This window comes from Musca autumnalis, unplaced genomic scaffold (genome assembly GCF_047663935.1).
Source record: "Musca autumnalis isolate F117 unplaced genomic scaffold, ASM4766393v1 scaffold_2, whole genome shotgun sequence".
Taxonomy (NCBI): Eukaryota; Metazoa; Arthropoda; class Insecta; order Diptera; family Muscidae; genus Musca; species Musca autumnalis.
Window position 1 is genome coordinate 166,102,880 of NW_027411755.1, and position 13,399 is coordinate 166,116,278.

The 13,399-nt window shown below is 36.6% G+C and overlaps 1 protein-coding gene across 11 annotated transcripts in view; it reads right to left on the reverse strand.

Annotated features, from left to right (window-relative positions):
• LOC141394831 (galectin-4-like) overlaps nucleotides 1–13,399 on the reverse strand; it is a 112,121-nt gene that overhangs the window by 93,152 nt on the left and 5,570 nt on the right. Inside the window, exons 2-3 of one of the 11 annotated variants that reach the window (XM_073969782.1) lie at nucleotides 12,742–13,185; nucleotides 2,137–2,333 (exon numbers count right to left, since the gene is read on the reverse strand). In XM_073969782.1, the coding sequence (XP_073825883.1) occupies nucleotides 2,137–2,229 (93 nt within the window). In that variant the 5' untranslated portion in view covers nucleotides 2,230–2,333; nucleotides 12,742–13,185. Of the gene's footprint in view, nucleotides 1–2,136; nucleotides 2,563–12,691; nucleotides 13,186–13,399 lie in introns of those variants that run through there. The other 10 variants (XM_073969779.1, XM_073969774.1, XM_073969775.1 and 7 more) reach the window with 10 other exon arrangements.

The window sequence follows — 13,399 nt, forward strand, 5'->3', positions numbered from 1 at the left end:
CGACTGTAGTGTTTTCCAAGCAGAAATCTTCGCGATCAAAATGGCCGCAGAGTTGATAAAAAGTCTGGATGCTGAAATCTTTGAACCGGTGACTATCTTCGTTGATAGTCAGCCGGCTCTTAAAGCCATCAAATCCCCCAATATCAAGTCTGAGGCCGTTCTTGAATGTAGAACTGCTTTGGCGAACCTCACTAACGCTGTCCGACTCTGCTGGGTACCGGGACACTGTGACATTGTGGGGAACGAGAAGGCAGATGAACTGGCAAGACATGGATCTCAATCAATAAGTCAAGCTATCACTGATTCTATCACGTTTTTCGGAAGGTGGAGACGTTCTTTGAAGAACAAGCCAAGGAACTATGGCATAATGAACCAAGGTGCAACGTGTCAAGGGCCATTTGGCCGAATCCTTCAACAAAGAGAACAACTTCACTTTTAAGTTTGAGTAAATCAGAAATCAGGGTATTGACGGGAGTCATTACCGGCCATTGCAACATCCGAGCTTTTATCGGCAAATGGCAGGATGATGGCATGGACTATTGCAGGCTCTGTGAAGATGAGGAGGAAACGGAGACGATCGAGCATATTTTATGTCGTTGCCCGATGTTAACTCGAAAGCGGTATAGATTAACAGGAATACGCTTTCCTCCAAGCCTAACCTTCTACTCAAACATGGAACCAACAATCATAAACAACATCATCAAAAATCTGAATTGGCTGGGACGGCGCGACCCATAAGCGTAACTACTTCTCTGACAGTTTTTTCCACCATCGCCAAATAAACCACCCTCTCTTTCTTTATTATATCTTCATTCTTTCTTATTAATAATTCATTTATTACTACTTTCCAAACCACCTCCACCTTTTTTTTCTTTATTTTTCTCTCTTTTCTCTTCTCTTTTCAGGTAATTCTGAATCTCTCTTTTCTTTATGGATGATCACAATGGTCCGAAAGGTCTCCGAGTGGCGTAGTCAATATGTATATATATATGGACTACACATCCCCAAACCTAACCTAACCTTGGCGTCGTATCCTATCGTCGATCACTTATGTGATAGGTTAAATATCTACGTCCGTGGAATATGAAAATATTAGCCGCTAAATTCATAAAGCTCCCCCTGAACATATTGGTCGATGTATCTTGAGTCCGACAATAATTACCCAAGGTATCGGGTGTAACGTTCGATAGCATGTTTAAATCGCCAATGTAAGCCCAACGATCAGAAGAAGGAATAAGGACCTCGAGTCGCTGGCCGGCAAGACTTGAGGTGCTGACAAGGACTCATTGTTGAAATTTTACAAAGCAATAGGCCGGTCTGAGGTAAGCTAAGCGGTAATATGATCTTTACACTAATCTTTATCGGGAGCCCGTGCAGTGGTAAGCACTTCCGCCTGCACTCAGAACGTCCGCGGGGGTCAATCCCTAACCAGAACAACCAAGTTTTCTCCGGTGGAATACCACTAATTGTAATGTTGGCGACATTTCATTAGTATTTCAGCCATGAAAAACTTCTCCTAAGACACGCCGTTTGAATTTGCTTATAATGAGAAAAGTTACTCAACATGAGTAAAGTCCCCAATATGAGAAAAGTCTACCTTGTCCCTTCGGTTATGTTGTGGGACCTTTACACAAGATCGCTTTACTAACCCACCACCATAAAATCGTCACTAGAATAGAAAATAAACCTCAGCCTTGGGAATTTTTCTTTATCCGCTCCCGGTTCTTTTGAACTCTAAACATAAACTTTACTTTTATTAGGTGATATTTTTTGTGCCTTATATTGCCTTTAGTTTAGATATGAGTCACATAAGTTTATTTTTAGTTTGTTTTTTTAATATATTGCCAGAACACTAATCAGAGCGATAAAATGTGTCATCCGAAGTAAATTAATGAGACTGTTATCATTGCTAATCGATTAATGGTGAGTTGAGGTTTATAATGTTTAGCATGTTATCATATTTCTATACTCCACAAAATTTTTAGTTCCGAAACTATCTATTGTGGTATGAAGAATGCGAGAAGAATGGAGAGCGGCTATACTGATCAATAATCATGCCCGTAATGAAACCCCGGAATAAATGATTACCCGTAGATTTTATTAAACCATTTAATTACAATTGTTATTTTAACTTACCTCTTCATTATCGGAATCTGGTTTTCCATAGAAGTCATCATCATCATTGTTGGGTAGACGTTCAAAATTTTTCTTTTTCGAACAGCAAGGCATTTTTTGTTTGTCTTATATTCTTTCGTTAGTATTAATTAAATAAATTAATATTTGTTTAATTCAATTAATTTCGAACTTTACCGACCGACCGGTGCAGTATCTCGCTGTGTGACTAAATTGCTAATAATTTGTTTGCACTCAATTGTTATTGTGTATCGGTGGCGGCACGGGTAAATGACTGACTTGCTGTTGTCAATTCATTATTATTATTTACGATTCAATATTTGTTAGATTTTTTGATATTTTAAAATTCAGCGAATGCACTTTATTCCATTGCCAAATATAGTCTGCTAATGGTTTTTTTTTTTTGTTTAAAAGTGGTAAACAAATTAACTGAATAAGAAGAATGATTGTGACTTCATGGAAGAAAGATATCAAACGAATCTACTCAGTTAACTATCAATCTAATGAAGATAATTTTGTTTATCTTTTAACATATGTTGTGTGTTCGCTTTTTTATCAGAAAACGCATTCCCCATTCCATGGGATTGGAAGTGTATTTGTTAAATACCCAGTAGGAATTTTTGTCTCCTTGAAAAGTTCTGATTTGGAACATGGATGAGTTTGCCCTACAACTGACAAGTATTTGATTTGATTGATTGAGTCCTGATGGTCATATGAATTTTGGTACTGGCAGTACAGGTCGAATTCGGGCGGGTCCGACTATATGATATGCTACACAACCACGATTTCCACGTTTTACTACCCAGCAAAATGTTCGGTGGCAAACATGTCATTCAATCATGGGTGCAAGTGATCTGGCATTCATCTTTTTAGCATCTTCATCGATGAATTTTATATGAGCGTGGACCCCAAAAGATGCTATTCATTTTCGGATTCAAAGCATGTCATTTACACCAATGCTTTAACATGTCATTTTCACCAATGCTTTGGCATGTTATTTCCACCAATGCTTTGTCATGTCATTTTCACCAACCCTTTGCAATGACATTATCATTCGACGAGAGTTTTAACAACGTTGGTTGTGATTTCGAGTCTCCGACAACATCAATAATTAACCCAGATATGCCCAATGTCCTATATATAGGACACACAAAATTCTTGCTAATTTGATATGTTATGTTTATCAAAGTACCGTTTATTTTGTTGATATACTCAGTACACATCTGTAGCTCTTGGGATATTATGTGATTCCATTATTTTGAGCTACTATTTTTGACTTTGAGGTCTAGTTCATCGAAGTTGCTACCTATTGCTCAGTTTTAACAATGATTTGCGTTTGACCGACTAATTATTGGGTAGTTTTATAACGAAAACTAACACGATGTGGAGCCTACTATGAAAAAACGTTAACTAGATGCCGAAAAGGTGTCTTTGGACTATATGTCAAATGTTTTGTGCCCCATAACTCTCAGTTATAGGATAAAACCCTGTGTCCAAAACTGGCCTCAAAAACAACTTTTTTCAAAAAAAAATTTTAAAAAACATATAAACATATGTTATTATTTCACATTTGCTTCTAAAATAAATTAAAAATACTTTTAAAACAAGTGAGCAAAGGCTATAGTCGGGACGGGGCCGACCATATGATACCCTACACCACTACCCCTGTGCATAAACTTTTCACTGGTAAACATTTCGTTTAGGGAATATAATCCGACTACCACCGAAAATAATATGCCGCTTCCTCTCTGGGACCCTCATAAGCAACCAAAATTTCGGGACCATCCGATTAAAATTACGAGCTGTAGCTTGATTGCAAAAAATGGAAGAATTGGATGCATTACCTACCGACTATTGTGGTATCTCCCTTGAATGACCACCTTCGCCAACCTGCTTTACACCAATGTAAAGGTAATATTTTCTTCTTCCATTGACAGGCTTTGCCGTTGGAATACCCCTACTAGAAGCCGATATATTCACAAAGAATAAAACTTTGAATTTGTCTCCAACTTGTAGCGTGATTACAAAAAATGGAAATATTGGGTATATTACTGAATTTTGCAATATCTCGGTTTGCTCACTTACGCCAACACACTTTGCATCAATATAAACGAGATCTTTTCTTCTCCCATTGACTAGTTTTCCTTTTGGAATACTCCAACCAGAAGCGGAGATATTCGCATAAAAAACGTTGACTTTTCTCCACATAAGCTTTTCGCTTAGTCCGACTCCTGAATATTATCCGACCATTACCAACCTAAATAGGCTTCTTCCTCTGCGGGACCCGGATCAACTCCCAAAAAATTCGTGACGATCCAATCAAAATTGCGACCTGTAGCGTGATTACAAAAAAATCGAAAAATGGGATGCATTATCTACTATTGCGATATCTCTGTTGTTTGACCACCTACGACAACCTGCTTTACATCCTTGTAAAGGTGATATTTTCTACTTTCCTTGCCAGGTTTTGCTTTAGATATACCTCTTAAAGAAACAGAGATATTGGCTTTGAAATAAAACGTTGACCTTTCTCCAAATAAGTGTTTGCCTATTCCGACCCCTGAATATTATCCGACCATCATCAAAATCAATAGGCTTCTTTCTCTTTGGGACCCCCATTAACCCCCAAAATTTCGTGACGATCCGATCAAAATTGCGACCTGTAGCGTGATTACAAAAAAATCGGAAAATGGGATGCATTATCGACTATTGCCATATCTCTGCTATTTGACCACCTACCACAACCTACTTTACATCGTTGTAAAGGTGATATTTTCTACTTTCCTTGCCATGTTTTGCTTTTGACATACCTCTTAAAGAAACAGAGATATTGGCTTTAAAATAAAATGTTGACTTTTCTCCAAATAAGTGTTTGCCCAGTCCGACCCCTAATTATTATCCGACCATCACCAAAATCAATAGCCTTCTTCATCTATGAGACCCCTATTAACCCTCAAATCTTCGTGACGATCCGATCAAAATTGCGACCTGTAGCGTGATTTCCAAAAAAATAGAAAAATGGGATGTATTACAGACTATTGCAATATCTCCGTTATTTGGCTACCAACACCGACCTAGTTTGCATCATTGTAAAGAGGGGATCTTCTACTTTCAGAGTCAGACTTTGCTTTTGGAAAGTTTTCAACCAAAGCTGTGATATTCGTCAATATAATTAAAATCGCAAAAATGAAAATTGGGGTTTTATTTGCTTCTATTGTGATATCTTCGTTGTTTGAACACCTACGAGCATCTGCTTTACATCATTAGAAAGGATTTTATTTTCTACTTTCATTGTCAGGTTTTGCTTTTGGTATACCCCATATAGAAGCTGAGATATTCACTTTGGAAAAAAACGTTGTCATTTTATCCACCTAAGTTTTTTGCCCTTTCCGACCCCTAAATATTATCCGACCATCACCAAAATCAATAGGCTTCTTCCCCTCCGGGACCCCTATCAACATGCAAAATTTCGTGACGATCCGATCAAAATTGCGACCTGTAGCGTGATTACAAGGTTTAGATGGACAGACGGACGGACTGACGGACGGACACACATAGCCAGATCGACTCAGCTCGTCGAGACATTCATTTTGGTATATATAAGTATGGGTCTGCGACCATTATTTCGATGCGTTACAAACTTTTTGCCAAACCCAACTTATAATACCCTCCCCACATAGTGGTGTAGGGTATAATGATCACGATCAAGCAATGGGCATATCTGGGTTAATTCTATATATTTAGCAAAATGTGTATAAATAAAAACACAAAATTCATCTCTATTGGATCGATGGAATGGGTTCAAATGCTGATGAAAAGATTGGATCTTTTATGACTTCTTTGCATGGGTTCAAATGCTGATAAAAAGATCGGATCTTTCACGACTTCATTTGCATTGGTTCAAATGCTAATAAAAGATCTGATCTTTCACGGCTTCGTTTGAACCAATGCAAAAGATGCCATGAAATCATGTCATCGCATGGAACCCCTTCCTTAAAATTTTGCTGGGTATCCTCAATTTTCACTGGAATAGGATAATAAATGCGAGCTATACATTGATTACAAAAATGCATGGACAGACGGACGAACATGCATCATCGACTCTGATGAGACGGACTCCTCGTCTCATCACAATGTCCACTAAAGAAACTAAGAAAATGAAACAGCCACGAAATGTTGCTTGTCCCGTGGTTCACCGTTCTTTTGTGGTTTCACGCGTTTTCATAGTTCTCATATTCGGAGTTGATACATACAAATCTCGTTTTTGGTAGAGGTAGGTAGTTTCCGGTACTACCCAAGTCTAACAGGGCGGTTTTCGGTATAACAACAACACCAATTTTCTTTCTCTATCTTTAAATGAAAAGTGCTTACACCTGAAAAGTTATTCCGAATTCGAAACTAAAATGTTCAAAAATGAGAAAAATAAAAAACCATAAAATCGGCGGAGGAATTTTTAAATAAATCGAGGTCAAAGTGATATTTATGATTTTTTAGGTTAGCAAGTAATAGAAAGCGTAAGTAATGGAAAAAAATACGCCGGTGCACTTGTCATCTGATTTTTGATCTTCTGTGACGCTATGGTGTCTGAATATGGATAAGTTTCCATTGCGGGGTAGGTATCAAAGACCGTGGACCTAATTATTCCACTGACTGACCAAATTAATTCTTACATTGCAAGAATACCACTTTAGTTCGAGAAGTGAATGAGGGGTTGGACCTAAATATAGGGACATTTCCGGTTCAATATTTAAGTAATTTTTTCTTCCTTTATGAAAAAAAAACAAAATATGTATAATATCGCAGTCATAAACACAACGAATACTCGCTATTAAAATTTCAACACGATTCGAAAAGTGGTATTAAACTGGATTTTGCAAAGGAGATACTTGAAGGAATGGACCGACGTAGTCCATATAGCGATTGGATTGAGTAATTTCTTTCTATCCAGCCATTTTAGTTGGCCAACCTTGGAATTTTTGAAGCTTTTTGGTAATTGTGCCAGAAAGCATGGGCGTGCCTACAAGAAAATATATATATCGCTCTAATCAGAAGCACAAAAACTATTTTCGATTAACTTTTCTTGAATGAAATTCTTGAACAGCTTTCAAACTGCACTTAAGCGAAAATGTTGAACTTTTATGATACATGGACTATAAGGAGTAGTCCGATATAATTTATTTTCGAACGTAATTTAAGTTTGAAAGAAATGTTAGGAAGTGCAAGGGTTGGACCAATGCTACCCAGCAAAAAAATTCTTACTAATTAATGGGTTTTTATAGTAGTTTTTGGTAGTCGTAACTTCTTACAAAACCCACTACTAACTTCTGAACAATTTCGGAAGCAAAGTCGTTCAGATTTCGTTTTGATTTTTAAATGATTTTTCGGAGAGGAAATAGTTCAGATTTTGTACCGATTTCGTTCCGATTTCGGAACAAATGTCGGAAAGAAATTTCCTTTCCGAATTTCCCAAGAATTTTCTTCAGATTTCGTTACGAAATCGGACCGAAATCGGTCCAATGTCGCTCCGACATTTCGTTCCGAAATTATGTGAACCACTTCATACAACTTTCGTTAAGATATCGTTACGATTTCGGATCAGATATCGGTAATATAAGTAGTTATTTTTGTTTACATTACTTTGTAATGGGTTACATAATGACAAACGGATCCGAACTTTTGCTGGGTAGTCATACCTCTCAATAGATATCGTGCCAACCACTCATTTTAGTTGGCCACCGTAGGGTTCTTAAAACCTTTGGAGCATTATGTCAGGATGCATGTTCTCGCCCACGAAACACAATATTATCTCGCTGTTAGCAGGATCACAAAGACTGCACTCGGTAAACATTTTAAAATTTTAAAATTTTATTTTGTGAACTTTCTGATGGAGGTACCCAAAAATGTTTTCCGCTATAGACTTCTTGGAAGTTGATGCACGTTTATGAGAAATTTTACAAACATTTTTTGGCAACATTTCTGTCAAATCGAATAGACAAATCGTAAGTTATCGTCCTCATCAGCCACTTTAGTTGGTTCCGGCAGGGGTTTTAAGAGATTTTGGATCATTATATTGGAAAGTAGGGACTTACCCGGACGAAAAATGTATACAACCATTTACAAAAAATTAAAAACTATCCAATTTTGTGAAAATTGTTTAAATTTTCTGTGGGAGGTAACGGAAGGAGTGTACCGATATAGTCCATGGACTTTTGTCCACAATTTTTGGTGGAGAAGTTTATTGGCCTCTATGAACCCTAAGTGTCAAATTATACCTCATTCGGCCATAAAATGTAGCTAAAAATTTCAAAATATCTCAAATCGGGCGGTATACCAAAACGTGGACCAATATAGTCCATCTTCAAACTTGACATACCCCCAAACAAAAAACCAAAATTTCATCGTCCCATCTCAATTTTTGTGGATGCTAGAGTGATTACCTCAGACGGACGGAGAGGCGGACTTGCATAAAAAACAAAAAGGTAAAACACAAAAAATTGCATAGCTCCCCTATTTTTCAACCGATTTCATTAGTTTTTCCCGTTTTCGGAAGCTAATTTTTGGTGAAAATAAATAATTATACTGTGCGGCATCTTCTAAGCCACCTGGCGCACGAGGAAAATAATTTTCCCGTTTTTTTTTCGTTTTTTACACTTCAACCACTATAACTTATCCATTTGGTGCCCGATTTAAAAAAGTAATAGCCTTTTCGAAAGGTATTATTCACCCCTTTAAATGGAAAAAGGATCAATAGAAATCCGTTGTGAAAAAAGCAGATATGACCGTTTAAATTTGAAAATGTAAGAAACCCAGATTGTCACTACTTTTACCGTTATAAAACAATAAAACGAAGTGACCCAAACGAACCAAAGGTATTTTCGTTGTCCATGGACCCCAACTTTTGTAGCACAGTGTCATTTATCGATATTTGCCGAAAATTTTGCGCAGTCTCATGGCCAAAACTGCTTGAAGAAGCATTCCAATACTTTTGCGATGTACTAGAGAGTTCGTAATTAATGTGTTGGCTACACTTTTGGTCTTTGTGTTGGATTGCAAATCTAAATGGCAAAATATCAAAAAACTTCAAGCCAAAATCGGGAGGATCGATTTTCACGGTAGACATATGGTCTAGTGGACATTTTTGCTCAGTTCAATCCCATGAGTCACAAACGCGACCTAACGCAGCCTAATATACCCGCTTTAGCCTGAAGGCTGAGGGTATAAAAAGAAAACTTTTCCAATAGTTTTTTTATACCAAACTGAATTTCTATGCAATTCTTAATCCATTTTTTAATAATTTCGGTGATGTTAGAAAATACAGTAGATTCGCTATAATTCGCACCCCGATGAGTAGGGCAACTCCATATTGGTAATAATCAATAATAGATCAGTTTCCCTTTTTATACCCTCAGCATTTATGCTAACGAGGGTATATACACTTTCATACCGGCAAAATGTGCCTCATCGAAATAATGGTTTTAGACCCCAAGTATGTTTGGACGAAATGTGTTTCAGACAATTTGGAGTTGATTTAGCCACGTCCGTCCGTCTGTCTGGCTGAAGCGCACGACAACTCTCGAACGGATCAAACGATTCAGTCCAAAACTAGGCTTTCGTAATATTTTGTCCAAACTTAGTTTAAGTTCGAAGATGTGTTATAGCGGTCCACTCCTTCCGGTACCTCCCTGACAAAAGTTCGAAAATGTTCGGAAATTTTGTGCGCACGATAACTCTTAAAGTGAGTAACCGATTTGGTCGAAACTTTGCACATCGTGACATTTTTACCAGATTTAAATACAGTTCCAATATGGGCTCAATCGGTCCATTCCTTCGGGTACCTCCCACACAAAATTTCGGAAAAGTCCACTTTAGGAGCTGCTCTCGAATCGCTTTGATTTTTGCGGTAACAACTTGTATTCACTGCCCCCCATACGACGGTACAAGTTTCATCAAAAGGTCAAGTCCATACTTCCTGAGAAAATAGCCTGAAAGGTGCAAAAAGGCCCTATGACACTGTGTGTAGTGGTTGGGGCGCAAGATAAGTCTCAAACGGATTTGCCGATTCGGTCCAAAATTTGGCCGTCGTAATACATTGCCCGAACTTAGTTTAAGTTCGAAGATGGGTTATATCGGTCCACTCCCTCCGGTACCTCCCCAACAAAAGTTCGAAAATGTTCGGAAAATTTGTGCGCACGATAACTCTTGAAGTGAGTAACCGATTTGGTCGATACTTTGCACATCCTAATATATCTACTAGATATAGATTAGGTTCAAATATATTCTATATTTGTCCACTCCTTCGTATACCTTCCACACAAAATTTCGGAAAAGTTCACTTTAAGACCTGGTCTCTAATCTCTTTGATTTGTATTGAAGCAACTTGCATTCGCAGCCACAATTAAGACGGTAACAGTTTTTCCAGGGGCAAATCCATACTTCTTGAGAAAACAGCCCGAAAGGTGTAAAAAACCCCCCTATAGCACCATATGTAGTGGATGGAGAGCACGATAACTATCGAATTGATCAACCGATTTGGTCCAAAATTTTCCTTCGTCATATTTTGTCCAAACTTACAGCGTGTTTTTGTAAAAAGTTTTTGCCCATTCGTTCGTCGATTTCATGAACGAAGACACAATTTGGTTTTCATAGCGGTTGACGTTTGTATTCGTGTGACAAACAAATGAAAGCTTTTTATTTTCGTAATTTTTTTGGTTTTCGTAACAAAATCAGACGAACGAATACGTCAAAAATAAACGAATGGAAAAGACCCATCGTTTTGGATGAAAATTAAATAATTTGAGTAATAAATGGCACAAAACACACGAAAACGGGAAAGGAATGCAATTTTATTTATTTCCATAGAAGCACAAGCGTATATGTAGATCCGTTTATTCATATTATCACAATTATTTTTGGACAAATTTGATTACATTTTTTTCTTATTTTTTGTTTTTCATCTGTTTATCGGGGTTGCCATCAAGTAACACATTTTACGTGCAGATGCCTATGCAAAATTCACAAAATAAGTGTCATGGAAACCCTGAAATATAAAAGCTTTTATGAAATAGACGAAAGCTTTCAGATAAAAACGAATGGTTCGTAAAATTTTACAAGAACCAAATTTTGAACGTATACGTTTTAGTACGAACGGTTCGTGTGACAGGCAAGCATTTTTACAAAAACACCCTGTTAGTTTCAGTTCGAAGATGGGCAATACCGGCCACAACTTCCGGTACTTCCCCCCAATATTTAAAAAATGTTACTAAAATGATATGCACGATATCTCTTGAAATTTGGTTTATCGCGGCCCGTATCGGTCCATTCCTTAGGATACCTCCCCCACAAATGTTCAACATTTGTGTCAAAGTGCAGTTTAGGGTCTGTTCGAAGATCCTTTGGAAATGTATACCGATGTTGTTCGTTGTGGTCCTGTTTACAGCGATATTATGTTTTCGTGGACAAGTTCATGCTTCCTGGCATACTGGTCCAAAAGTTATACGATGACCCACTGAAATGACTATTGGTCCATTTACATTCGATCTATCCGTTGATGAAAGTTTCATGTGAAAACTCGTGCAAGAAAAAGAACAAGTTTTGGGGGTATTCACTTTAACACATAATTTTACCGGATTATAGCGAATTCGGTTAAACAATGCGTTAGTAACAGCAAAATACTTAAATTCAGGAGAACTCGTTTCATGGGAACACGCGAAAACTTGGACATAGGACTGCAATATTTTGTTTAGAGTGTTTTTAGGCTACTAGGACCCATTGATAAAATTTCAGTTCGATATATTATCTAGAAGTATTTTTGTCACACCTTCCCATTTAAGTGCCACTACTGTGCGGTGGTACCTGTACAAGAAATCTTACACGTAATGTGCTTCAAAATTTCTGAGACATAGTGCTTCTGTTTAGACACTAAATGCAGTGCATTATTTCTACGAAAATTTTCTTCATTCTCTCATCTCTAAAGTTTGCTGAGTAGGTTAAAACAAAATTCGAATTGGTTTTAGATATATAGCACCGATTTGTTGGGCTTTATAAGTTTGGATCTGAGCTTTCATAGAATACTCAGTAGGAAGAAATTTATGGGTTATATTTTATATTCGCTAAGATGAATTTGGATGTTACACCACCATAATTGGTAATAAACTGTCGGCCACTTAAATGGGTTTCCTCCGCATTTTAACCCTGATAAATCGAAGACACCGGTAATTAATTTCCTTTGGTTACGAAATATCGAGGCTCTACTGTATATATTTATCGCTTAGGTTGGGAATTTGAAGCGATCGTTGAATTTCGCTTCTGAATAGTTTCACTGCACATAATGCTCGATAATTCTCATATGGTGCTTGGCCTTGTTTGACGTTGACCCTAACAATGAACAATTCGTTATGCTTGGCAGGGTAAACATTGGGCGATGGCAATGATAGAAAGATGAAAAATCATGAAAACTAGCTTTCGTCATCTTTAAAAATATTTTAATTCAGTATTTTTTTAAATTGTATTTTAAATTTTAATAAAAATTAAAATCAAATTTTTTCACAAAAAAAATTACTTTTTGGTAAAAAAAAACATTTGTTTCTGCTCAATTTTATACTTTTTTACCGAAATACATTTTATTGAAAACAGAGATCATTTTTTTAAAGAATTAAAAAAACATTTGTTTGGTTTTCGTATCACATAATGTACACACAATTTATATGTATTTTTGTACATACAATAGATACATATGTACGAGTAAGTACAAATATTTATGCCTTTATTCTTTTACGGTTATAAATTGAATTATGAAATATTTTTTTTTTGTAAGTATGGCGGAAAGTTTAATTACATTTTATAGTAAAATTGATTTAATTTTATATATTTTTCGTTTTAATATTTTCTTTCGTTTTTAATTTTGGATACATTTAACAAACAAATTTGTTATCCGCTCGCCACGATATTTATTCGACAACTGTTTTGATTTCAAAATTTGATTTTCGTGTTGTGTATTTTATCCATTAGACGATGACGATGACTGGCGGTGTTGCTTGGTTTCAGTAACGCACTCTGAAAATGCGAGAACAGCAAAATATGAACTTTTACTTTTCTTCAATGTTTTGATGTTATTTCTACACATTTTTTTTAAAGGGGAGCGAGCAATAATAAATTTCTCTGGCTGTTGCCATTCTCGAAAATATATGTGTACTATTTTACTCATTCACTGTTTGCAATTAGTGAGTATGACATAAACAAAAAAAAATAAAATTCGAACTTTTGTAAA